Source organism: Pogonomyrmex barbatus, unplaced genomic scaffold (assembly GCF_055798465.1).
Source record: "Pogonomyrmex barbatus isolate J1 unplaced genomic scaffold, ASM5579846v1 scaffold1, whole genome shotgun sequence".
NCBI lineage: Eukaryota > Metazoa > Arthropoda > Insecta > Hymenoptera > Formicidae > Pogonomyrmex > Pogonomyrmex barbatus.
The window spans coordinates 8,296,098-8,322,467 of record NW_028297098.1 but is presented as its reverse complement, the minus strand read 5'-3'; the positions used below and the strand labels follow the sequence as shown (position 1 = coordinate 8,322,467).

Genomic DNA, 26,370 nt, shown 5'->3' with positions numbered 1-26,370 from the left:
ACTGCAATTATATATGTATATACCGCGCATGCATACGTAATTATATGTTATTATTTCATAGTCCAGCTAAATGATGTGTTCATAAAATTTGTTTTTTAAATACTTTGAAATATTGACGTATAATTAAGAATGATTTAACATGAAATATTATTATTAATAATAAAGTTAATTGTATTGCAACAATATTGCAATAACTTATTATTATTGCGATGTACGTAAAAGCGAAGATGTTTTTCCCCAAGATACGTATACATATATAATACGCGTGCGCACGAACACGCACGCGCACGCGACACCACGCATACACGCACGCGCGTATACAATATATACTAGTTTATAATCATATTATCTTACACACACACACACACACACACACACACACACACACACACACACACACACACACACACACACACACACACACACCACACGCGCGCGCGCGCGCGCGAATATAAATATAGTGTGTGTGCGCGTGTGTGTGATAATACGATTATAAATAAAAAAAATCTTTTCAATAGCAGCAGAGTCTGTTAAATCAAAGTTTGCGCTATCTTTGATTTTAAATTATCTCCGACTATGTTGTAAAATTATTGCAATGCAAAGAGATTGATATAATCAAAATTTGAGATATTATGAAATATATATATTAATCAATGATGTGCTCTACACGAATATTACAAAATGCCACGTTCATCCTTTTTGAATAAAATAAGTAATAGGCATTTATTATAGCGCAAAATGTATTCTTATTTTATATTTCTTCCATGTATTTGAAACTTAATCTTATTTAAAAGAGATACATTTTATATCCCAAAACCAATATTAAGTATCTCATTAAGTAACCTTCTAAGAGGATTATTTATATATTTCTCTTTTTAGATTCATCAAAGTATCGTTCGAATCATGTAATTAAGAATACCACCGTGTTTGAAGTAGGTTAAATCGACTTCTGTATCAAACCGTGCAACAACTTCGAATTTCTTGCCGTTATCGGTATTCACAATGATTTTTTCTCCGGGTTGACAATTCACAGGGATCGCGATGTCGTATTGTTCGTAACCTGTTAATCCTAAAGATTCTGCGTTTTCTCCAGGAAGATATTGCAATGGAACAATGCCCATACCTACAAGATTCGACCTGCAAATAAATCAATTTTATATGATATAAAAGTGCATTTTAAATAAATCAATCCAATTGTAAATTACATTTTTTTTATTTAAAAAAGTACCATAAAAATTCATAATTCTTTTTATTTAAAATCATGTACTTTAAATGGATTTATTTTCAAATTTCTTTTCTTAAAAAAAATGTATCTTACAATTTAATACTGTATGTCATTGAAAATAAATGATAATATGAAGAATATTTGCCTGTGTATTCTTTCATACGATTCTGCTATAACGGCTCGAATACCGAGCAGATACGGTCCCTTAGCGGCCCAATCTCTGGAAGATCCAGATCCGTATTCCTTGCCAACCAGAGCAATGAGAGGTGTTCCATCTTTCGCGTATTTTTCGGCCGCATCAAATACATCCATCTAAATAACATTCGATTAATTGTTATTAATATCTTTTCTATTAACATATATTTTAAAAATACCTCCTACTACAGATAGCAATCTTTCAAAAAGTTTATAGGTTATTTCATATATTTAAATAATATAAAAAAATATAAAACGTATGCATACGAATCTATGACGAAGTGGATCAATAAAACGGATATTGTGCTAACAGCGTGATTCTATAACTCTTAACGACAGTGTCGTTATCGTTACGTTATAGCGTCATTGCGCAGGTATAATATATGGGAAAAATGCTTAAGAGTTACAGAATCGCGCTATAAATTTAAGAAGTTACACATAGCGAAATCAATATACAAAGTGAAAAAATTGATGTATATGTACCTCTTCATTAGTTGGAATGTAGATAGTTCGTGGTCCTGCTTTACCGATGAATTTATTTACGAGACGAATGTTAGCAAACGTGCCTCGCGCCATCACAGCGTCGTTTCCTCTACGTGAGCCATAAGAATTGAAATCTTTTGGCGTCAAGCTGAAAATGAAGATCATTATTGTGAAAAATTCAGCCAGTTCTCGTCTGCCATCTCGCATGTCTTTATTCATCAAACTCACCCACGACTGGCTAGATATCTCGCCGCTGGCGAATTACGTGCGATACTACCTGCCGGGCTAATATGATCGGTCGTAACGGAATCGCCAAGATTTACAAGCACTCGCGCTTTCGTGACCGATTTTATTGGAAACAATTTCTGTAAAATCATTTTTACTTTTCATACAAATAGAAATAAAAATACATCTTCTTTACATAAAATATCTTTAAAAAAGATTCAAAGACTTTTTAATCTATTATTATAATTAATATAACTTAGTTTTAGCTGTATCTGAATGAAAATTAAAATATTCAAATTCTCTTTCTAAAAAAAAGGCATGACATCGATACGCGCATCTCTCGAAATTTTCTCGAAGTTTATTATTGACGCTTTTCCGCGATGCTGATTGATTCTCTCACTGCGCTAACTTCGTGAATAGCTATCATTGTATTGATCTCATAGAGGATTGTTTTGACAATTATGTATCAAGAAGTTAAAACTATTATAGTGTAACAGTAGTATTATATTAATTTTTGCTCTTGTGTTGAGAATGATAAATAGTGCGCGCGCAGCACGCATTTGTAATGTCTAGTGAAGTTAAAAAACGTTAAATTTAAATATTTTTCATATTCTAAAGTATTAAAAAAAGATCAGACATTAATTGCATTTAGTTGTGCAATAGATTCATCATCATTTTAATGACCTTTTGCAAAGTATCGAAATACGGTGGATTCTTGATGTATGTAGAATTAGCATCCCATGGATATAACTTGCCATCAGGTGCTACCAAATTCGCCCAATTATCGCTACCACGCTCAATTTTACTATAAACTTTTTTGAACATGGCTGGGATGACATATTTCTGTTCAACAGTTTGAATTTCTGTTCTGGTTGGCCAGATGTCTTGCAAAAATATCGGGGTACCATCATTTTTGTAACCTTGAAAATAACAACAGGACCGTTATACAAATTATGTTTTATGCATTTTTATAAACTTAACAAAATATAAATTTACCCAGCGGCTGTTTCTCAAAGTCAAAGTTTACAGTGCCAGCAATGGCATAGGCTATGACCAAAAGTGGAGACGCTAAATAATTCGCTCGTGTATTCGGATGGACTCTGCCTTCAAAGTTTCTATTACCTGACAGAACTCCACAGCAGACGAGTTCATTCTAAACATATTCAACAATAAATTCTTCAATAGTTCTTTTATATACAAAGATATTAATGTTTATAAAAAGAAGAAATTGTTTAATTCAACGATCACTTAATTGGTCAATTTACAATCATTATAAATTTATAAAAATTTATATAATTTAATGATAATTTTTTAAATGCGACTTTGTCCATTAATCAACAATTTATTGAATTATTTCTTGTTTAACAAAAGTTGCGGAAATAACAAATAAAATTCGAGAATGACATGATTCGATTATTTCACCTTTTCAATAGTTTCAACTATAATATCAGGAAGTGGACCGCTATTTCCAATACAGGTCATACATCCGTAACCAACGATATCAAATCCTAATTTTGTCAAATATGGAATTACACCACTTTCCTCAAGATAATAAGTAACGACTCCAGAACCAGGTGACAATGATGTTTTTACGTATGGTTGGACGCTCAAACCAGCTTCCACTGCCTTTTTAGCAAGAAGACCTATTAAAGTAATATATTTTATACTTTTACAATTTTTATTCTTACAGAATTATGTATTCATTTGTAATTAAAGTGTCGTTATTAATAAAAGTGTATATTAATAGTGAAAAATAACAAGACAATGTTTGTTGTTTGCCTTTCTCTTTTCTTATATTTCACTTATCACAATCTAATCTAATGAAATAATTTTTTTCTAAATAAACAAAATAAAATGTTAATGCTTCTCTTAATAAAGATTATTTCAAAACATTATTTTTATTGTAATTTTATTATATTATATTTTATCAGTTCTATTAAGATATCAATGGTATTAAGATATCAAAAAAATAAATCATTAAAAGAAAACTTCTTATATGATAATGCGTCAGCAAAGATAAAAAAAATGAATAATTTTTAGAATTTGATTTTTAAATTTTTAAACTTTAAATAGACTGGTTCGACTCCGCGTTCTTTTTAAATCTTTTGCATCAATATATTAGATTATAAAATGTTAATATGTTAAATATTATATATAATTGTATATAATTGTATATAATTGTATGTTATAACAGATCGATTTTTCTTACAAAACTCATAACATACCTGCTCCAAGCATAACACTAGGATTGCTGGTATTTGTACAGCTGGTAATAGCTGCAATGACTATTGAGCCATGTTTCAATTCATATTCTTTATCCTCATATTTAAATTTGCCTACGGTATCTACTTTTGCCGGAGTTAAACCATAGCCTTTAAAGCCTACCTATTAAAGAAAAATCACTCATTTTATGTGTTTTCGATGACTAACCGAAGTATTATCTATGTATTTAGATTTATACAATCCTTAAAAAAGAAAAAACTGCGATTTCAGACTTTATTTCATTCTTATTAAAAATATTCATTGATAATCACTACTAATGATATTTAATTCAGAGAAATATTCATCTTTAAAAAAGATCACTTAAACATCTGTCTCTAATTTAACACATTAAAAGTAAACAAAAAAATAAATTAATTTGAATTACAAATTTGAGTTAAATTACTCGTTCGAGGATTTCTTTGAAAAATACAGCATTTCATCTGCAAAGCCACGATAAAATTGGTAAATAATTACAAGAATTGCTGATAAGAATTGGTTCTTTTTATGTGATTTATTATTCCCAGTTATTTGCGTTATTTATTATTCCATAAATTTGGCACGTTAACGAATGAGTAAAAAAGTATGATGAAATTCATTACTCGACACATGATTTGCTGAAGAAGCAGTAGACTCGCAACGATTTTTAAGCAATCGGAAGGTCTACGACCTCAACGCTCAATCCAATAATGACGAGCATTATAATGAAAAGTATAATGGGAAAAAAAAAAGATAAAACAAGACAGACACACACACACACACACACACACACACACACACACACACACACACACACACACACACACACACACACACACACACACACACACACACACACGCACGCACGCACGCACGCACACACGCGCGCGCGCACACACACACACACACACTATTAAATATCAAAGAAAATATAATACAGTCTAAAATTATATTTTTAAATAAGGCTAATAAAGATACAAATAAAATAAAAACTAAGAATAAAACACGGAACATATACATGGACTCCGCATATGATCAGAAAAGTAAAGCCAACATATCGAGTTCTCTATTTCTTTCTGCGCGGACAAATGGTGCAGTAAGAAAATCAACCCCTCTATTCTCGCTGTCTTTCTAGATGTTGGCTTCATTCGAACTTTATATACAGAAAAATCAATTCTAAATTAGTTACGAAAACTTCTATTATAATTTAACATGTATTTATAAAATATATATGTATAAAATATTTATGATTTATATTAATATATCTTGATATTAGTCGGCAGAACAAAGGACGTTTGGAGTCCATGTATACTATGTCCATGAACTGTAATGACATGTTATTTATTTTAATAGCAATAATGATATTTATTCGTATCTTTATGGATAATATTAATTGTTTAATACTATTTTTGTAGAAATATCTTGAAAATATATCTTTTCATGTTTAATAAGATATGTAAATTTAAAAAATAATCAAATATTTAAAGTAAAAAATTACAAATTTTGAAAATAGCGCTAATAGTTGGATTTATGTTTTTATAATTTTTAACAATTTATTGCTAGACTAGACTAAAGAGTGCTGCAGTATTGTTTTCAGTTTTACAAGTTTTGATAAGGAAAATACTTTCTTTATTCTATGAAAGAAGATTCAATAATAATAGATAATGATTTTATGGAATTACAAAGAGAATTGTCTTCTTTTTATATCACATCACCAAATTTTTATTTATTTCAACGACATCTGCCTTTTGTCCACGAGTATTTCGAAAAAAAGTTGCAACTTATAGATTATAGATTACGAGATTTATATTCATAACATAATATAATAAACTACTTACAACAATATTCTTTAAATCATAAAATCTTTCTTTTAAACAAAATTCTCTAGCATTTTCCATAAACATATCCCTTTTCAAACCAGATCCTAGGTACCTTGATGAGAAACCCGAGCTCTTTCTATATACCAGTATGCACGACAAACGATGGCTCGTTTGCAATGAAATGTGTGAGCTTTGCAAAACGAATGTAGTAGGATGTTGTATCAGCAATTTCAACGCGAGCTCTGAATACGTCTTCCCTAGAACTTATGCGAAGTACGACCAAAGACTCTTGTCTTCTCCAACAAGGCGGACGGATTGATCGATTAATAGTACGTGCATATAATTATATTTTTCTTCATAAATCGTTAAGTGCTTCACTTGCATTTTTCCATGTTTTGAAGAATGAAAAAAAATATTGTGCACTAGAAATCAACAGCTCAACAATTTATATTATAAATATCAAAAATTTTAAGCGGTAAGGTGATTTAAAACGTGACTGTATTTATATATTTACATAGAAAAACCTATCATAGAAAGTTCTTTATGATGCTTAGTAGATGGAATCTATGAGTAATCGAATGCTTGTTAATTTTGTTAATTTAAGATAAATTGTATTTTCTAGATAAATTACTATTTTATAAAAAAAAAAAGATAACGCGATTGATAACAATTAAATTAACTCCTAATCTCTCCTATAAATGCCGAAAATGAATATGTAATGAGCATATAATGATATATTTCTAAATTGTTACAAATATTTTAAAATATGTTTTAAAATTATACAAAAAATAAAATTTAAGCGGTTAAAAGAAAGTGATTAAACCAATATGAACAAATAAAATAATATTATTTGAATGTTTGAACTCAATTATGTTGAAGATACTCTTGTCGAAGATATATAAATTATGCTTTGTAAATTTCTAAATTTGATATAATTCGAAATTTATATACAGAAAAATCAATTCTAAATTAGTTACAAAAACTTCTATTATAATTTAACATGTATTTATAAAATATACATGTATAAAATATTTATGATTTATATTAATATATCTTGATATTTGTTAAAAGGACAATAATATATTTTTTATCGATCTTCAATGTCAACGTTTTCCCAAACGTTTTCGATCGTTAAATCTGACTACAAAGAGGAATTAAATTTCACGCGGAAGAAAAGTCAGCTTTATGACTCACGTGGATGAATTTCTTCGGCAAATGTCCTTGTACCTGTCATAGGCTAGGTAACGCGACACCAATGTTGAACATTTCGAATAGAAATCGATCAGTACGTTCTTAAACATGTATTGTTTCCATTCGTTAAGTGATCATTCGCCGTGATTCGTTCACCAGATTAAGATCGCGACTTTCTCAATGTAATTGTGAATTAAAATATAATATTCGCGTGATAAACATATTATACGTATGTTTTTCGCTTGTTTGCTGAAAATTTTTGCAGTTCCATTATTTATTTTAAGAACATATTCAATAGTGATCCAGTATACATTGTGAAAATCGTGAGATATTATTTTCGACTTTGCTAAAAGATTATAATTTCCAATATTTTAAAAATTTCTTATTTAAAAAATTTGATATTAAAAATTAGACAAACGTTCATTGGAAGATATAGAGGGGAGCAGGAGTAGGGATGATGGTCCCTATAAAAGGGTCGAGTCACATGTTAGCAATTCAATAGTACGAAAGATCACTTACTGCTGGCACGCAATAAGTCAAATCTATGACTATCGACGAATTTTCTCGAATATAAATTGGTGCGATTCTTTTCATTCAATTTATATCGGTATTTTGTGTTTCTAAAAACAAAGAAATTTCCACGACTACTGAAGATGTTTTCAATGAATAATTATTGTGAGTATATTGTGATTAATATATAATTTTATGTTATCTATTTATAGCTTCGGCATAGTTTCGGATATTTTTTCAAATATTCAAGAAGAACATTAAGAAGATTTCGTGAATCTGATCAATAAATCAGTATTGCATAGAGGATTATATTGTTGGATACAATCATATTCGGTAAGGATGTAGCAAAAACTTCACCGGGTGACGATTGTATCTAATATTAAATCCCTGTTCAACGTTTAGACTCGTGTGTACATCGCTCTTTGAAATATACTAGTTATTAGAGACGAGCATATGACCGGTTCACACAAGTGAAAATTTGTGACTAGATCATATACTCATCACTAATGGCCAGAAATAACATCCTGAAGAATCATTTAATGTCTCGTTCGTTTTTCTTTGGTGATCTAACTATATGCCGAATCAAGATATCATAAAGCTAGATCAGCAAAGGAAAAATGTTCGAGACATAGCAACATGGGACATCGTCGACGATATCAACAGTAATGGACACGCTTTTCGTAAAAATTTCGTAGAAATTTAATGCTAACATTAATTCATGTGAAATAATATATATATATATATATATATATATATATATATCCAAGTTTGTTTTACTGCGACGTTAATATATCAGTGTCTCTATTATAAACTGATATACAAAATCATTAATGCTTTCTCGAAACAAACGCTTTTACATTAAATTCATATAATATTGTAGCGTAAAATAAATTTTCAGTCGCAGAGTTCAAAGGAACTTTTATTGTGATACGTTAAGATAATCGTATCACAGTAGAAAGTTACCTAGGTCTCTGTTGATAATTTATGCTCATATATCCTTTTCTTTCTAGCAAGAAAATGTTGTGCATCAATTTAACTGAACCGACAGAACAAAGATACAGCATGAGATGAATATTACCCAGTATGACTTGATATTTTGTAGTCACTGGGTAGTAATCGTCCCGTGTATGTATCAAATAACCATCTTTTCTAAAGCACTCGTATTAGCAGATTTGTCATATTGTTATAAATGTATATACACTCATCGATACAGTTACTATTATTAAATAACAAAATATATCAGATAAAATAGATTTTCTCGCGGGCGTAATATATTAAGAATTACCTACCTTGTTTACAAGACAATTTCTGAAGTCTATTTGCATATCGGATACTGAAACTCTATCGTGAGGTCTTTTGGGTCCGCTAACACTCGAAACTACAGTGCTCAAATCTAAAGTGACCATCTCGGAGAAGACTGGATCTTGATTCGGATCATCATAATTCCTCAGCATACGTACACTTTTAAGATACTTCTCAATCCTATCAATATGTTCTTCGGATCGACCTGGAATAGAAGAAAAATTTTATATATTGTAAATATTAAAATATTCAGTAGAAGTATTCACATATTATAACGTAGATATTTATTTAGATATTTTTCTTTTAACAAAAAAAAAATTGTATACATTGTGAATATTAAATTATAAAAATAATTATATATTATATCATATATTTATAACATAATCATTGAAAACAGAAGATAGAAAATTGCTTACCTGTCTGCTTGAGATATGCTAAACTTTGTTGATCTACTGCGAAAAAGCCAACGGTTGCGCCATATTCCGGACACATATTAGAAATAGTAGCACGATCTGCGATGCTTAACTGTGTAACGCCTGGTCCAAAGAATTCGACAAATTTTCCAACTACTCCAATTTGTCGAAGATTCTACACATGCGTAGAATATTAAATATATAATATTTAAGTTTGTAATTGTTTATATTTAAAAAAACCAAGTATAAAATATAAAATGTTAAAAATATTCAGGTTATATAAACTTTTTTTTATTGAAAAAAATAAATAAGGTTATGAAGATTTAAGAATTTATTAAATTATAAAAGAATACAATTATATAATGAGATCTCAAAAAAGTTCTACTTTTTATATCGTGCAAATGAAAAGAGAAAGCTTTACCTTTGTAATAGTAAGAACAAGATCAGTGGATGTAGCGTATTGATTCAATACACCTTCCAATTTATATCCCACGACTTTTGGTATTAACATAGAAATTGCCTGACCAAGCATAACGGCCTCTGCTTCAATACCACCGACTCCCCATCCAAGGACACCCAAACCATTGACCATAGTAGTGTGAGAATCAGTACCAACTACGCTATCAGGGTACAGAAGATTGTTGGAATCAAATACTACTCTAGCCAGATATTCTAAATTCACTTGATGAACGATACCGCTTCCAGGAGGTACAATTAACATATTCTGAAATGCCTTTGCACCCCATTTGAGAAACATAAAACGTTCCTTGTTTCTTTCAAATTCAAGCTCTTCGTTCTTCTTTATAGCATCATTGCTGAAATATGAATAATAATTTATCAGATTGATTTAAAACAGATTTTTTAATGATTTGATACAAAATTTGAAACAAGATTCTTACATTTTATTTGTATCTCTTTTCGTATTATGTATAACTCAAGCTTTTATCATATAAAACTTCTTTTTTCTTTTATTATACATTGCAGCAATATTATTCGAGTTTACATTTTGTTGAGTTGATAATTTTTAACTCCCAATTATTATTAAAAATCAAAACATGTTTGATAAAACAGTAAATCATACCTTCTTGTAAAATCGACTTGTATTGAATGATCAATTACAAGATCTGATGGACAAACTGGATTAATCTTATTAGGATCACCACCGAGTCTCTTTACAGCATCTCTCATCGCAGCAAAATCCACAACTGCTGGTACTCCAGTAAAATCCTGTTTGTAATAAAAGAAATGTACAATAAGTACACCTTATACATAATTAATATATAAAAATTTTGAAAGACTTCTTTACCTGCAATATAACTCGTGCTGGCTTAAAAGCCACTTCAACTCCATCTTGAATAGTCTGATTATTCTCCCAATCCAAAATTTTCTCAACATCATTCTTTGTTACTTGGAAATTGTCACAATTACGCACAGCACTTTCCAAGAGAACTCGAATAGAAAATGGAAGCCTGTCTACAAAATAAAAATAAAAATATGTATATATAAATATTATAAGTATTTATTAAATAAATATAATAAACAAAAAATTTAATTTACCATATTTTATGCCAAAACTGCCAATATCATAATATTGACACTCCTTCAATCCAATTTTGAGGGGTTTTAATAGATGTTTATATGGATTTATCTCTAAAATAACAGAAAATTATATAATTTTTCATAAATTTTTGTAAAATATATATGCATATAACAAAATAGATTATATAATCTCTATACTTTTATTATGTTATTACTAAAATAGAAGATTATTACATTTTTATAAAAAAATCAGAATTAAATAATTCATATTTTCTTTCAAATTTAATTATTGCATTTCCCGTTGTAATTGCAAAGTGTATAAAAATATCACATAAATATTTATGAAAGATTGTAATTTATTAAATAAACACTTCAAATTTTGAAATCTATCTTTCCTGCAATTTCTCTTTGTTGCAATCTTTATTGTCAGTTAAACTAATATGTAAATCTACATAGTGTGTTTAAAAATTCATAATATTTTTACGACTCATAATATTTTTCACCTTTATATTTATATGAAATATATAATGTTTAAAATTAAATTTTTTAAAATTTTAAATGTTATATTTTCTATATATTGCAAATTCCATCCATACTCAGAATATTCATAAATTTAAATTTCATTAAATTCGGATATTATTAACGAAAAAATTCAAATTAATAATTTTTCTACGAAAAATCGATACGATGTAACAAAACTGCGATGACAAATCCGTTGTCAATTGTTTACATCTCATTTTTCAACGAAATAACAGCGACAAATAAGTATACACCTCTCTACTTACCAGCCATGATTGTCACTGAACAAGTCACGTCGGCCCCGTCGTGCGATACGTATATAGCGAAGTTATACCGAGTGTCCTAGAAACACCTTCGCGAAATGTTGAAAACGGAATCGTTCACAATACAATTTTCTCGCGATAATGTTTCGCCACGACGTAGCTATAACGTACGTTACGTAAACGCAATTTGAAGCGATTCCGCGGATATTATAAATTGTATACAATCTCTCGAATCTCTTCGTCGCCGAGCGCGGCGTAGTCGAAAGTAAGAAAAAACAAAGTGAAACAAATTGTGATGAAACGAAATTTGTTGCGTAATACGGCGTCCCTCCCCTCTCCAAATTAATTCGATACATAATTCACATCGCGCGATACAATTATGCGATGAAAGAAGGGCAAAGTTCAATTATCGCGTGATGAGCTTCGTTAGGCACCGCTCGGTACATGGAAGCGATCACGTGGCACGCGTGCGCGCTGTGCGTGCGATTGCAGACTTTTGCAACTGTCATAAGCGACGTAAACATTGAGTTAGATTTCACATGATAACACGACCGCCTGGCCTCTTCCTCTAACGGAACGTCGTGATTTTTTACGAAAACTACTGGCTACGAATTTCGTTGATCGATTCACGAGTGTCATTCGTGAGAGTCGAAGATGGAACGAAATTTGGTGAAAACTCTGGATGATACGTAAGTATGCGATGCCCATCAGGTTATTTTTTTTTTACGAGTTTTTTTATAGCGAATTCCATTCACTACACTACACCGGGTTAGTGCACATTAAAGACTGTTTTGAAATAATTTAAATGTAGCATAATATGTAGCATAATATCACTTCCTTATAATAATGAAATTATTAATGGTATTTATTTCTTATTAATTCATATTCAGCTAAATAATGACAAATTGTTGACTGTATAATCATTTTGAAGTGTTTATGTATTTTTACATTTCAATAATTTTATGTATATCAGCATTTAGTATGCTAACCCCCCCAGTGCAGTGAATGGAATTCGCTATTAGTTCTCGGATTTGACATATTATTTTATTGCAAATAAATATTTAATATCATTTAATACAGTATATGTACTTTCTATGCACATTATATTTTAGTTTATATAGTTCAATCTTGTATGTGAATAAATTATATTCTACAGATACGATAAGGAAAATATTATTGGTTGCATCTTGGCTGATCACGCTGGTCTTTGTTTAGGAGGTAATTGTCACTGGTATAAATAGCTTGGTATAAAGCTTGAGCATTATAACAAAATTCCAAGCATAAAGTTCACATATAATAAAAATAGCACAAAATTGTAAATGAACTTTTTTAGTTAAAGGTGATGCATCAAGTGACAGTGCTGGACTGATAGTGGCTATAGCGGATTTAGTTGCAAAATTGGAACCTAAATCTGGATCACCAATCATATCACTTCAAAATGAAAACAGGTGAGCAGATTATTAATTTGTATTAATTATTTTGTATTTTATATTTTCAAACTTAAAATGAGAATTTGTTTCAATGAATTTCAGACAGTGTACTATACTTCGTAAGGAAACTGTAGTTGGTGCTATATACAAAGATATATCAACTTGAAATAATCATATATATATATATATATATATATATATATATATATATATATATGAGATTTATTTATCCAGAATAAGAAATCTTTTTTACAGAAATATTTTATTATTTAGATGTTAAGTATGTAAATTATTGATAAAAAATTCATATATATATATATATGTGACAGCTTTCACACAAGGATCTGTAGACAATTCCAACTAAAATTATAGAAAAAATAAATGTTTATATATGATCTTTCAACATTTTACAAGGCACTGAATCTAAATGTAGTTAATTTATAAGTCATAAATAAATAATGTATAGCATATGAGGATCTAGGATCAGTCGCTCTTTTTTTGTTTGTTTCTTTTTTCATACCACTTGCTCGTAGCGAGCTTGATCAATTCATAATTTTCATATGTCCATGATATAAGTACAATCATAAACATTATTATACCAATCAACAGATGGCGTACTTTTTCATCCGGGAAGAAATAACTCTGAAATAGTGAAAAATTATTTTAACGCTGCGTAATTTTAACACACGTGCATTGATTTATAAAATTGCTTTGTAATATTGATTTATAGAAATCAGGACGCTACTTTACATGTGACAGACTAGTAACGAATGCTGCGACAAGTAAACACGTGGAAAACATGGGCTTTGGTACTAATCCGCGCAATGGGCGATAAATCGTATCTTGATGTCTCCTACTGATGAACATCACCGAATATATGATTCTCAAGATCATGTTCATGCAGTTGCCAAATATAAAGCCGACCGGGCCAAACCAGGTAGCAAATAGATATGATGCGCCTAAAAACGCGATCGATTCGAAAATCATGATCACATTGCTCTTGTTTATGGTCGCGCTGTCAGCTGTCGCGTTAGTGTAGCATTCTGTCACGCCATTAATTCCCAACAGTAACACGGCGAGACAATGTGCCCTTAGCAGAAAAACTGGTAAAGGTGAGGTCAGTTTCGAGCCGCCGTACAGCTCAAGCAACATGCTCGAGTAAAATTGACCGAATATTAGAACAATCAGACCGATAGATGTAACAATGGAACACAAATGTGTCAACACATTTACGCTCTCTTGTATCTTCACCTGAAAATATATAATTAATATAATTTACAGATATGTACAAAAATGTAATTATTAATTCCAGAAGGGATTCATTTACTGGATTTTGATCAGATATTGCTTTGTCTCTTTTCACCATCTGCGTGAAGTAAAAATATCCGCTATCTTCGATTGGACGGAAAATAAATCTAGCAGCTAACGAACCCATATTATTTACAATTTCATAAACACCCTTAAAGAAAGAAAAAAAAAGTCAGTGTCTGTTGATATTGCAGAATATATCAATATGTACCTGTTCTGTGAACGTCAATACTGGCATTATAGTCATAATCAATCTTTCACCTTCCGTCAGGATCTGCTTTAGTATTCCTTGCCTAAAGAAGCTCCATGTGAGAATAGTTAACTTCCTATCAAGATAAGAATCCTACGGAACGACTGTTGTATTGTTCTTATAAGATAACAATATGAACGCATTAATACATACGTTATTTTCTAATTGTCCAGGTAAAAAATCTTTCACAGCGTGAAAGGGAAACTCCTTTATTATATATTCGTCATTACTATCTTTCAAAGACATTCGCCGTTTCTGCGAGCATTTGTTCAGTTTCTCGATATAATAGTGAAAGTATGCATAATGACTAATTGTGTAAAATATTGCCGCGACAAGCTGAGCAACACCAAATGCGAATAACGCGTTCTCCGGATGATATACTATCAGCGGGACGAATGTCATAGTGCGAATGACGATCATGATTGTATCCAAAATTATCTGAAAGAATGTAACAGTGAAACATTCGTCTCTTTCTCTAAAGATATTACTTAGTTTTTCTTTGTTGTCTTACTTTAAGTTTAACGAATAGAAATGCATTTGCAGCTAATTGAATGACTAAGGAAGACAGTTCTATGATACATGATAGTCCAACTGCCCAAACTGCAAATGTATAATACGATGGTAATGCTTCTTCAGTGGAGAGCATAAATAACCAAATATATCCAAATAAGAAGGACATTACAGCACATATCGGTACTCTAGAATACATTAATTAATACATATAATTTATTTTTTTATTAAAGAGGAATAATTAAATTTATCTCAAAATCCAAACTGATCGTCTCCAATTTTTGTATATTTTTTATTTAATACATAATTGGCTTATAATTTCTTCACTTCTTATTTTGTAAAGTCAATCAGTTTTCAAGAGATTCAATTATATACATGACAAACTAACGTCAACCAAAGTAGATTCACAACTTGAGCCCAATTATGCTCTGCTGTATTAGTCAGGCATGCTTTCACAAATGGTTCGCGTGACAAGAACAAAATCATAGATTCCAGTAACAGTAGTCTCACATTAATCACGCCCAGGATCGCCTGGCCTACATGTCTGACAACAAATGCGTTCAGGACAAATGTAACACAGCGACAGAATATCTGTGAAGGAAGAGTCTTAGCTGAAATTTTACATGATATATTTATCAATATAAAAATAATACAACCGAATTTAATTAATACTCTTAAGTTTCATTACGAGTTTCATTACGAGTAACGAATTCAGACATCGTAATAAGGAATTTAATTCAAATCAATATCAAATATATATTTAATTCATTGCAGCATGTTCCAACAAGAGAATTTCAAGACGCTCAGATTATTCATGAAAAACTGCGCATAATCGATGTCGATTTCATCGGCATACCTGAAATATAATGCTGAATGAAGCATACTCCAAGCTGCTCTTTAAAATATTCGGTGGCATTTTCAGATCGATCTAAGAGAGGGCATGAATATTTCGAGATTCCCGCCGAAGGTGGAAGAAATGTCAGCACGGCCTCTCGAGATTATATGAGGTTACGTAGAGCAATCACGATTGTAGAGACAACCGAGACAACGTTCGTCGGTCATATCTCCTTGATTTCTTATGTGGCACTCATCTTTTTATTTGCATAAAATTCGTCGATTCTGTCACTGTAAAAAAAAGAGAATCGACAACTATTTCAATGTGATAACATACTGTGATGTAACCATAGACATATGAAATATATAGACCGAGCCTTAGTACGAGAGGTAACTGATATTTGCAGTAAGGAAGGTACTCGTCTGACTTCGATTATTTTCGTAAGTTCTCGAATATTCGGCTTCTCACGTGACTATCATATTGTAATTAGTGATTCTTAATAAAACTGTGATACATAAAAATATTTTAAATTTAAATATTTTAATTAATAATGAAACATGCTGCTTTCGTTATTTTATATAAAATATTTTCTTAAGACGAAATAGTTTTGTAACTTTATATATATATATATATATTAATATATATATTTTTTTTATATATATATATAAAAATATATATTATATAAAATATATTTATAATATATTATATATATAGTAATTTTACACACACACACACACACACACACACACACACACACACACAAAACGTACATCAAATAATAAATTAATTTAAATATTACAAATTTTTAATCCACCCTATATTTACCTATATTTACAATATTTACAAATGAAACGAGATTTTTTTATTTGTAATATTTTCCATCTCTAGCTGATCCATATTTTTTTATGTCGATTTTTACAATTATATATAACGTAAAAACTCATTACTATTTTAATATATTTTAATTTCAAACTTTCATTTACACTATTCAAATGGAGCACAAAACATAAATAAACCGAATGTTACCGAGTCTACTCGAAATAAACCGATGTCAGACGAGTGCCCTGGAGTGTCCCTCGCCCCGCATCAGAACTCCCCTTATCTAAAGTGGCAGCTTATGCTCGGTCTATATATTTCATATGTCTATGGATGTAACTGCGTTGTAATCGTACTGTTTACACGATGCCGATTTCTCACGGTATTTCGAAGAAAAGCATCGTGTAAATTAACCTCGTCGCCAATTGCGAATGATGATCGAAGTTCGACTAAACTTCGATTAATTCAATCGACGATTAATTTGTCAAGTAACATCTGTTACTGTAGATATATAAATTTTTTATTACCCAATATATGGAGAAAAAGATTAAATTAAATGATAAAGTGTGCAATTAGAAATTTTACTGTAAATAATCACAATCACATTGATTAACTTAATTAGTAATTAGTATTAATTAATACTCGTCTTGTTAATATAAATACACCTTTGATTGTTTAACACCTGAGAAAAAAATTTAGAGTAATTGAAGATTTCAAAGTTGTAGTATGTATATGTATATTTCTTCAAATGTAAATTGACTTAATACCAGCTTAATTTATTTTTATCTTTTTTTAATTTTAAGACTTAAGAAAGAAATATAAATATTAGATTAAACACCGAGATAAACATTGATAAAAATTGGCATTAGAACTCATACAATAAACTTTATTCGAGAGACATTCTGGAAATATCTTTAGAACATCCTTTTATTCATAGGATAAAAGGATATTTTTTGAACATCTTTTACAAGTCTACATGGTAAGTGCTGTGGAAAATATTGTTTTAATCTATTTTTACTGATGTAAATTAACTTTAATTTCGGTTTAATTTATTCTTTATCTATTCTTTTAATTCTTAAAACTAAAAAAATAAGATAAAAAATAAGTTCAGTAAGATTAAAGATAATCTATAGTGATAGAAATGAATAAATCCTATCGATTGAATCAATTGTAAATTAAATTAATTGGAATTTCATGAAAGTTGTTCTTAATGATTTCTCGAAGAATTGGTGGATATCATAATTCTCGGAATTGGATGATGCTACCCTTTATGGATCGATGTAGGAATATACAGGAATATGATAACAAATTTCGAAGGGAATAAACAAATAAATTTTTTATTGAGTAAATTAAATTAGTTAAATATTTTATATAACTTTTTTATATGAATATTAAATTAGGAGATTCTAATTAGGTTTCAAGTAAACGGTTATCTTTTGTTGAATTGTATTAATGTTATCTTTAATTAATATTATCTTCGTTTATAAATGTGAATGTCTGAATGCCATGTACGCATATGTCATATACGCTGAATAAATTTACTATGTTCAATAGCGTACTCTCAAAACAAGAAACAAATTCAGAAACGAAAAAAAAAAAGACGAAGCAATTTTTATGAGTAAATTTCCAAGAGAAAAATGATTGAAACGGAAGTTTTTGTTTAATAAAGTATATAAAGTAATTTATAAAGTATATAAAGTATATAAAGTATATAAAGTAGTAATAAAGTAGTTTTAAAAAAGATAATAAAGTAATAAAGTAGTTTTAAAAGAAGACTTGTTATTAAAAGAAGATATTTTATCTGCAATAATAATTAACGATGAAAGCCATAATAATAATTATTGCAACTCACTGTTGTTATAAACTTCCAGATTATTTTCTTAAAAAGATATTACGGAATTATCGACATTCTCGCTGTATTCTTCCTCATATCTTCCCACAATTTCTCTTCCTATTTCTATCTAAGTAATAAAGTCTAAGAATGTAATTTATTATTTGAAAAGAGAAAGAGAAGATGCAAGAAAGAGCAGGTTATTTAAATGAAGTGCAGTGTTATGATTTGCGAATATAATGACATGAGAATAGGATTGTCATCCGTCCTCTTTTTTTCCGGATACTGTCCTCATTTTTAGGACGTCCGGTGACGTCCGGCGGGATTTTTTGAAAACGTCCGAGGTTTCAGAAAATCTAAATATTTTGTTTTGATTCCTCTCGCATTACTGCATTAAAAGCAAAAAACAAATAGCACAGGTATCATATAAAAGAGTTAAAATTTTTTAATTTTAATATCTAATAAAACTTAAACTAAACCTATAATAAAACTTTTTATTTTAAATCAAAATAGTCTGTATTTATTTTCCAATTCAAATTTCTCTTTGCTCTAAATGCTAATGAACAATTAGATATGAAATAATAAATAATTATTTCATTTACTATTCTAATCAATTTTATTAATTTAAGCGCATTTTTGTATATATCCGGAGTTGCAACCGAATGTCCGGGTTTTTAGCTTGTCCTAGTTTTGAAAATTTTAATATGGGAATCTTACATGAGAATCATACAATTAACGTTTATTCTTCAATTTGAGTAGCAGATTACTAACATGGACGATTATTTTTTGTAGTAGAATTACGTAAAACAGTTTTCGCGACAGAACATAGACTCAATCGTTGAACTACTTACAGAATTCTTTAAAAAAGAAATTCGCGTGTTATCGCAATGACATAACGAGAGTGATAGCGATAGTGATTGATGGTGATATAAAACAATATGGAGAGACGTTGGCACAGGAATCGACACATGATAGATAATCGATAAATTATATGTCGAAAGATATAAATTATATATATTATCAGTAAAATCCGAAGGTCTACATTAACTAGAAAAAAATTAACCTTGCATGATTAATATTTCTCTTTATTTTCCGTAAAAAAAGAAATAAATACTAGAGTATTAAACAAATAAATACGACAGATAATCCAAAGATAATAACGTGTTGTCAAATAAGAAACAAGTTCAGAAAAGAAAAAAAAAGAAAAAAAAACGAAGCAATTTTGAGTAAGTTTTGAGAGAGAAATAATTGAAATGGAAGTTTTTGTTTAATAAGATATAAAATAATTTAAATAATTTTAAAGGAAGATCTATAGACGATACAGTAAAGAAAGTAAGTGAAGAAACAGGCAAAAAGAGGAGACAGGAAGAGAGAAGGGAAGGAGAAAAAGAGGAGAGAGGAAGGGCTGGGAGGGAAAGGGAGAGAGTCAATGCGCGATCAGCTGATTGCCACTGCGTTTTTATAATTCTGTTATGGCGAGTAAGGCTTTCTCGACCAAAAACAACAGTCTCAGGTATTTACCTATTTAAGCACAGAAGAATAAATGACGTATTGCACAAAAGACAGAGGGAGATGAAAATGATGGATTGATGAACGTTTTCTTATAATTCGAAAGAGTGCGTTTCGCGCTTCATACAGGATCGACACAACAAGTGACGAGTGATCTAACTATAACGAGATGTTTAATAAAAATCATCACGTCATTTAGTGGACTGAAATGGACCGAGTATCTTATCGAGCAAGATCACCTTCGGGAATTACGCAGAACTCAAATTACTTCATGCACGGCAGCCTTTATAGTGATCGCCAAGGTGGTGTGCGCTCGACGGAATTGAATTCGCTATGCGAGCGATTGTGGACGCCACGTTTCCGCGTCTCGTTCGTTGTAGTTATCGCGCGGTATAATTTATACGGTGTTGTAGATATGTAATCGTCATTTACGTCACTCGTCGCAGCCGATTCGCGCTTCGCGGTCAGACAGCGCGAGTGGAGCGGAAGGGAGCGTCCGGGTCGACGACGGGTCATCGCGGTGGTGTGCGCGCGCGAGGGACTTGCGCCACTCCCGACGCTCTCGCGAAAATCTGATGAGTAAGTGTCACGCCGGCCTGGCGTGAAACGTCACGCCACCGTCACTCCTCGTCGTATGTTTCTATCGCTGACGCGTGACTTCTTGGATCGACGCGACGTTCGACGTCGCCGTCGAGGAGGACGGCGACAGCGACGGCGACAACGACAAGCGATTGGCTGGATGATAGTGGATATCGTGTGCAAGGTTCCGTTGAGGTAGCTCATCGCGACGAGAACGTCAGTGTTCTGCAAGACGCTGTTGGTGACAGGTCGGCGAATGTTAGGAATTTGCGTTAACGCAAACTGCGAAATAGGAATGTCACGATAGAATCGGGAGATCGATCGCTTAGATAATTACTAATTTATCGTCCGCGTTTCTTATGTAACACGATAACCGCGCGTTTCTGTTGTTTGAATGTGGCGAGTTTATGGATGTTTGTTGAAACGGATACTTCCACGCATGTAATTAAAATATGAAATAAATAAACGCTCGGTGCAATGCTGTATTTGTTATCTTGACATTGCGATTTTATTTTAGCAATAACTATATAATGGTTGTATAATAAAAAGGTACTATTTATTAAAGTACTTAAGATTTTACGTCATGAATCCATTCTCATATTATATTTTATTCCAATAGACAGATTATATAATAGTAAAAAATGAAATTTAAAATTATAATTATATATAATTCTATCTTTCGGTAAATGTACATATGTACATTATATTAAAGCATTTCATTAAAGCGATTGAAAAAAATACATAAGAAATGTACATACCGTATATCATGAATTATTTGACATGTTTTATGTAAATATATGTACATATGTATGTGTGTATGCGCGTTACATATTGTGTGCACAAAATGAAAAGAATGATCTTTGACTCTTGACTTGAAAATATTCTTTTACATATGAATATGTTAAGGTTTCATAAGCTCTGCTGTTGTATAATTTTGAAAAAAGTTGACTATGAAATGACTATGAAAACTGATGACTTAACTATGATGACTTAAGAAAAAAATCATATAAAAATCATATTTACATGTTATTTCAAATATGACGTATAAAGGCGTTATAAAGGCAGATATAAGATATAGATATAGATATAAATGTATAAGATATAGAGAATATATGTAGATAATTTTTTTTCAGCAAATACATTATTTATTATAGCAGACGGGATCTATAGTGGAATATTTAACTTTGAGCAATGAGTCCACAAAGCCATAAGAATAATTTAACTCCAAAAGGTATAGAGTCGAACGGATATTCTGCTGGCAAGACTATGACCAAAGAAACAAGAAATCATTCATCTCCTTGTGAGTCAGTGGATTGTATGTGTGCTTAGATTGCCAATATTTTACTTTTTATTACATACTGTGTTGATTATCACAAGCAAATGTGTTTAGTAGTAATCTTGTATCGTGATTACTGTAATCTTTTTAATTTTTAATGTTAAAGTAAGATAGTCAATTACATAAATTAATTTAAGCAATGATTTCTAGATTAATATAAACTGTAAGATATCTATGCAGTATAATATAGTATGTATAACTACTAACAGCTGTAGTATTTCCTTCGTATAGTGTTTCCTTTTTCAGTATCTAATCATTTGTAAATATAATTGTCGATTAGAATTTTTCTATATATAAATTTTTTTAAGCTAAAGGTTAATTACTAAATGTTATTAGTTAATTATTAATATCCAGCTTTTTCGAATAGGATATGAAGAAAAATCAAAGGTAAAATCGGATATTAATTATATGATTATATGAACTGGAAATATTATATCCATACTGTGTTGGACAGTAGGAATACTACTGTATTCCTATGAATATTGAATGTATATATATACTGGAAATATACCACGTCTATATCGTATTTAATATTCTAAATAGTTATCTGTAATAATTATTTTATCACATAGATGTCTACACTTGCCAGCTTGTATTGATCTGGCCGTAAATATTATCGCTTAGATCTTTTATGAAAAGTATAAAATTATATTTTTAATTTAATTTTGTTGAACTGAATCATATTTGTAATGAAGTAGACATATGCTTGCGATAATAATCTTTATTTCATTGGATTGTTATTTAGGAAAAACATTTGTTTACAATATAATTAAATAAATTCCCTCTGTTATTACGTACATATTTATATTTTGTTACAACTATTTCTCTGCATGATGAGCCTATTAATGTTTTTCAAAGTTTGATTTGGCATGTAATCTATACAAAATTGTGTTTTTCTAATTATGTGATTATTGCATTTTTAACATTATAAAAATGTATTTTTAATATGATCATAATTCTGTACAAATTGTAGAATAAAACATTAATCATATATTGTTATTACAGCAATGCCTTGGTTTGGAATGGACATAGGCGGCACATTATGCAAGTTAGTATACTTTGAGCCAAAGGATATAACGAGAGATGAGGCAGATACGGAAGTTGAAACGTTAAAAAATATTCGTCGATATTTGACAAAGAATTCGGCATATGGAAAAACTGGTCATCGTGATACGCATTTACAAGTGAGCACTATGAAATATTCAACTTGTATTTTCTGCAATTTATTACTCGTATAAAATTTGTTGACAACTATTTTAACAATTGTTTCAGATGGATGACGTTTGTATTAGAGGCAGACGAGGAACATTACATTTCATTAGATTTCCTACAAGTGAAATGGGAAATTTTTTAGCACTAGCAAAGTCAAAAGGTATGGCAAATCTTGTGACTACTGTTTGTGCTACTGGTGGTGGCGCTTTTAAATTCGAAGATAATTTCAAAAAGGTTTGAAAAATTGGTTTTTATCTTATAATTGTAATATGAATTATAAAAACACAATAAAACATAATAAAATATCTCTGGCAGGAGGTAAACATGAATTTAGCAAAGTTCGATGAATTAGATAGTTTAATACGTGGAATGCTCTATATAGAGACTACAAATCCGCACGAATGTTATTATTGGTCGAATCCCACCGATGATAGCAAATGCCAGAAAGTACCTTATGATTTTTCTGAACCATATCCTTTTTTGGTAAGAATATATGGATAGATCTTGTACATTTTTTTCTCATTGGACAATTAATTGATCGATTATATTTTGCAGCTCGTTAATATAGGCTCTGGAGTAAGTATATTAGCTGTATATGGACCAGAAAATTATAAAAGGATATCTGGGACGAGGTAAATGGCGTGTTATATTTTGTAGCAACAAAATATATATATTATCAACAAGATTATATATATTATCAAATAATACCAATATGTCATTTAATTATCTTATATAGTTTAGGCGGTGGAACGTTTTTGGGATTATGTTGCCTACTTACTGGATGTAATACTTTTGAAGAGGCGATAGAATTAGCAACGGGTGGCGATAACACAAGAGTGGATAAATTAGTTAAAGATATATACGGTGGCGATTACGGTCCTTTCGGTCTTCCTGGAGATTTAGTCGCTAGCAGGTACAACTATAAAGTATAATTAACAAAGCATTATTAATTCTTCTAAGGAATCTTTTTTTTTTAATTTTTATTTATATCCCATGTTTATTGTTTTTAGTTTTGGACAAATGAATTCCAAAGATCGCAGAAATACTGTCACGAAGGAAGATTTGGCGCGTGCAACTCTTGTTACTATCACAAATAATATTGGTTCTATCGCGCGTATGTGCGCTGTTAATGAAAAAATTGAAAGAGTAATAATATATACAATCTATATTAGATACAAATTTCTTAAACTGGAAATTTATAACAATTTTTGTTTTTAGGTTGTATTTGTCGGTAATTTTCTCAGAGTAAATCCTATATCAATGAAATTATTGGCCTATGCTATGGATTATTGGTCTAAAGGAACTTTGAAGGCCCTGTTTTTGGAACATGAAGTAAAGCTCTCTCTCTCTCTCTCTCTCTCTCTCTCTCTCTCTCTCTCTCTCTCTCTCTCTCTCTCTCTCTCTCTCTCTCTCTCTCTCTCTCTCTCTACAACTGAAAGCTCTCTCTACAACTGAAATATTTAAAAATGATATTTAAATATTTAAATATCATAGCGGTATTATTTTTTCATTTCAGGGTTATTTTGGTGCAGTGGGATGTCTTTTACAATTTAACGGCGAATCGAGTTAAAAAGAATAGAGAATATTGAGAAAACACAGCCACATAAACATATTCAGCATTCCATATGACCAACTTCACAGAACATTTCTTGTGTGAGCGAGTGAGCGAGATTGTTCTCTTTCTCACATATAATCATATCTATTTTTGTTATACTCTTCAATTATTTGTCAGGCTACAGTCTATTAAATAATGATTGATTATGAGATGAAAGAACCTTGATATTCAAATAATAGGATTAAGAATATATTTGTAAAGTCATAATTTATATCTTTAGGTAAGAAAAAAGTTTTTTTAAGGTATCTCTTTTCTGTTGGTAGGAGGGGAGTTATTTTTCGATATAATTTTTTGATTACGAGCACAAATCTAGCACGATTCGGCAAACAGATCGATAATGGACCAAATCCAAAGGGATTAAGAGATTGCCTCTTCTCCCATGTTCATTACATGCCACATAGACTAGTTCTACCTCATAATTTATATTGTAAAGATTTTCTACAAATGTGCACACATTCTTATGTATATAAGTAATATAGCAATCGTTATTACATATTTGCACATTTTTTCGTAAATTTATAATTGTATAAAATTATTGAAGCAATACTTTCATATTAATTGTTAATATCTATAATTTTGTTGTTAATGCATTACGTATTATAAAATAGATGAATTTTTCAATACAAATTTTTAAATTGATTAGTGAAATTTTTTTAGCACTATTTATTCACGCGTTACGCAACACAGTTGTAAAATAATAATTTTGAATTGTCTCAACAATATATCCCAATTTGTAATACATATGCGTCCTTCATATTATGACTATTACGAAATCATATAATACATATTTCATGTGTGTCAAATGTAAAATTTTATTTTAAGAAGCATATGATGCGATGACGTAAATGAGTGAAAATGTATCATTGAAATTAAAATATTGGTATTACCATAAAAGAAATACGTATATATTGCGTTAGAAATCAATGATCATAATTTCGTTTTAACAATCTAATAATTAATAAAATTTTGCATATATTATTTGTAATTTATCGAGTACAATTTACTTATACAGTACATCTGCAAGCACATCTTTATACAAAACAAATAGCTTATTTTCGTTGCATAGCATTACGGAAGCACATGCCAAATTTTAATAAAATAACACAAAATATATATGTCAATGCTATGTTAATATTTATAATCTGCTATCCTGTTACAATAAAAATAAAAAATGATGAATATAAAATAATTAAATATATTCTGAATACGTTACTTT

General features: G+C 30.2%; 4 protein-coding genes across 14 annotated transcripts; 2 read left to right on the top strand and 2 right to left on the bottom strand.

The window, feature by feature from the left end:
- Positions 1–621: 621 nt before the first annotated feature.
- Positions 622–12,064, bottom strand: LOC105431932 (cytoplasmic aconitate hydratase). Its single transcript, XM_011646448.3, has 15 exons — positions 11,927–12,064; positions 11,160–11,252; positions 10,909–11,075; positions 10,684–10,829; positions 10,024–10,417; positions 9,606–9,777; positions 9,177–9,394; positions 4,354–4,513; positions 3,551–3,771; positions 3,125–3,281; positions 2,813–3,048; positions 2,132–2,268; positions 1,904–2,051; positions 1,371–1,537; positions 622–1,137 (listed from the first exon to the last, which is right to left on the bottom strand). The coding sequence occupies exons 1-15, from the start codon at positions 11,931–11,933 to the stop codon at positions 885–887; spliced, it is 2,676 nt and encodes an 891-aa protein (XP_011644750.2). The 5' UTR covers positions 11,934–12,064; the 3' UTR covers positions 622–884.
- A 350-nt stretch (positions 12,065–12,414) lies between these two features.
- Positions 12,415–18,650, top strand: Lamtor5 (Late endosomal/lysosomal adaptor, MAPK and MTOR activator 5). 3 transcript variants are annotated; one of them, XM_089079816.1, is made up of 5 exons: positions 12,420–12,612; positions 13,080–13,141; positions 13,257–13,371; positions 13,456–13,528; positions 13,576–13,823. In XM_089079816.1, exons 1-4 carry the CDS (start codon positions 12,578–12,580, stop codon positions 13,517–13,519), a joined length of 276 nt encoding a protein of 91 aa, XP_088935942.1. In that variant the 5' UTR covers positions 12,420–12,577; the 3' UTR covers positions 13,520–13,528; positions 13,576–13,823. The 3 variants fall into 3 exon arrangements, with proteins under 3 accessions (XP_011644752.1, XP_088935942.1, XP_011644751.1); XM_011646450.3 differs by lacking the exons at positions 13,456–13,528; positions 13,576–13,823 and adding an exon at positions 14,084–18,650 and having other exon boundaries at positions 12,415–12,612; XM_011646449.3 differs by having other exon boundaries at positions 13,456–13,823.
- LOC105431934 (man(5)GlcNAc(2)-PP-dolichol translocation protein RFT1) lies at positions 13,720–16,419 on the bottom strand. 3 transcript variants are annotated; one of them, XM_089079709.1, is made up of 8 exons: positions 16,278–16,419; positions 15,810–16,027; positions 15,423–15,609; positions 15,065–15,349; positions 14,873–15,004; positions 14,681–14,812; positions 14,099–14,604; positions 13,720–13,995 (listed from the first exon to the last, which is right to left on the bottom strand). In XM_089079709.1, exons 1-8 carry the CDS (start codon positions 16,335–16,337, stop codon positions 13,956–13,958), a joined length of 1,560 nt encoding a protein of 519 aa, XP_088935835.1. In that variant the 5' UTR covers positions 16,338–16,419; the 3' UTR covers positions 13,720–13,955. The 3 variants fall into 3 exon arrangements, with proteins under 3 accessions (XP_088935835.1, XP_088935825.1, XP_011644754.2); XM_089079699.1 differs by having other exon boundaries at positions 14,104–14,604; XM_011646452.3 differs by having other exon boundaries at positions 14,104–14,604; positions 15,810–16,012.
- A 1,615-nt stretch (positions 18,651–20,265) lies between the features above and the next one.
- On the top strand, positions 20,266–26,348 carry fbl (pantothenate kinase 3 fbl). Of its 7 annotated transcripts, XR_016139881.1 has the most exons (11): positions 20,998–21,540; positions 22,125–22,306; positions 23,333–23,511; positions 23,600–23,773; positions 23,855–24,022; positions 24,095–24,171; positions 24,276–24,452; positions 24,550–24,685; positions 24,758–24,871; positions 25,056–25,200; positions 25,418–26,348. XR_016139881.1 is itself a non-coding variant. In XM_089079751.1 (10 exons), the coding sequence occupies exons 2-10, from the start codon at positions 22,183–22,185 to the stop codon at positions 25,107–25,109; spliced, it is 1,203 nt and encodes a 400-aa protein (XP_088935877.1). In that variant the 5' UTR covers positions 20,266–20,416; positions 22,125–22,182; the 3' UTR covers positions 25,110–26,348. The 7 variants fall into 7 exon arrangements, 6 of the variants coding, with proteins under 6 accessions (XP_088935877.1, XP_088935873.1, XP_088935883.1 ...); XM_089079751.1 differs by lacking the exon at positions 20,998–21,540 and adding an exon at positions 20,266–20,416 and having other exon boundaries at positions 25,056–26,348; XM_089079747.1 differs by lacking the exon at positions 20,998–21,540 and adding an exon at positions 20,850–20,991 and having other exon boundaries at positions 25,056–26,348.
- Positions 26,349–26,370: the final 22 nt, after the last annotated feature.

Excerpts from the sequence above, each read along its gene's own strand:
- LOC105431932 (XM_011646448.3), bottom strand. Across the intron at positions 9,778-10,023 it reads TTGTTCTTACTATTACAAAG|AATCTTCGACAAATTGGAGT; the intron begins GTAAAGCTTTCT and ends ACGCATGTGTAG. Across the intron at positions 3,772-4,353 it reads TAGTGTTATGCTTGGAGCAG|GTCTTCTTGCTAAAAAGGCA; the intron begins GTATGTTATGAG and ends TTACTTTAATAG.
- Lamtor5 (XM_089079816.1), top strand. The coding sequence starts at position 12,578 with ATGGAACGAAATTTGGTGAAAACTCTGGATGATAC. Across the intron at positions 12,613-13,079 it reads GTGAAAACTCTGGATGATAC|ATACGATAAGGAAAATATTA; the intron begins GTAAGTATGCGA and ends TATATTCTACAG. Across the intron at positions 13,142-13,256 it reads CGCTGGTCTTTGTTTAGGAG|TTAAAGGTGATGCATCAAGT; the intron begins GTAATTGTCACT and ends GAACTTTTTTAG.
- LOC105431934 (XM_089079699.1), bottom strand. The coding sequence starts at position 16,337 with ATGCCACCGAATATTTTAAAGAGCAGCTTGGAGTATGCTTCATTCAGC. Across the intron at positions 15,610-15,809 it reads GTGAATCTACTTTGGTTGAC|AGTACCGATATGTGCTGTAA; the intron begins GTTAGTTTGTCA and ends AATGTATTCTAG. Across the intron at positions 15,350-15,422 it reads TTCTATTCGTTAAACTTAAA|ATAATTTTGGATACAATCAT; the intron begins GTAAGACAACAA and ends ACATTCTTTCAG.
- fbl (XM_089079751.1), top strand. The coding sequence starts at position 22,183 with ATGAGTCCACAAAGCCATAAGAATAATTTAACTCCAAAAGGTATAGAG. Across the intron at positions 24,453-24,549 it reads GGAGATTTAGTCGCTAGCAG|TTTTGGACAAATGAATTCCA; the intron begins GTACAACTATAA and ends TATTGTTTTTAG. Across the intron at positions 24,686-24,757 it reads TTAATGAAAAAATTGAAAGA|GTTGTATTTGTCGGTAATTT; the intron begins GTAATAATATAT and ends TTTTGTTTTTAG.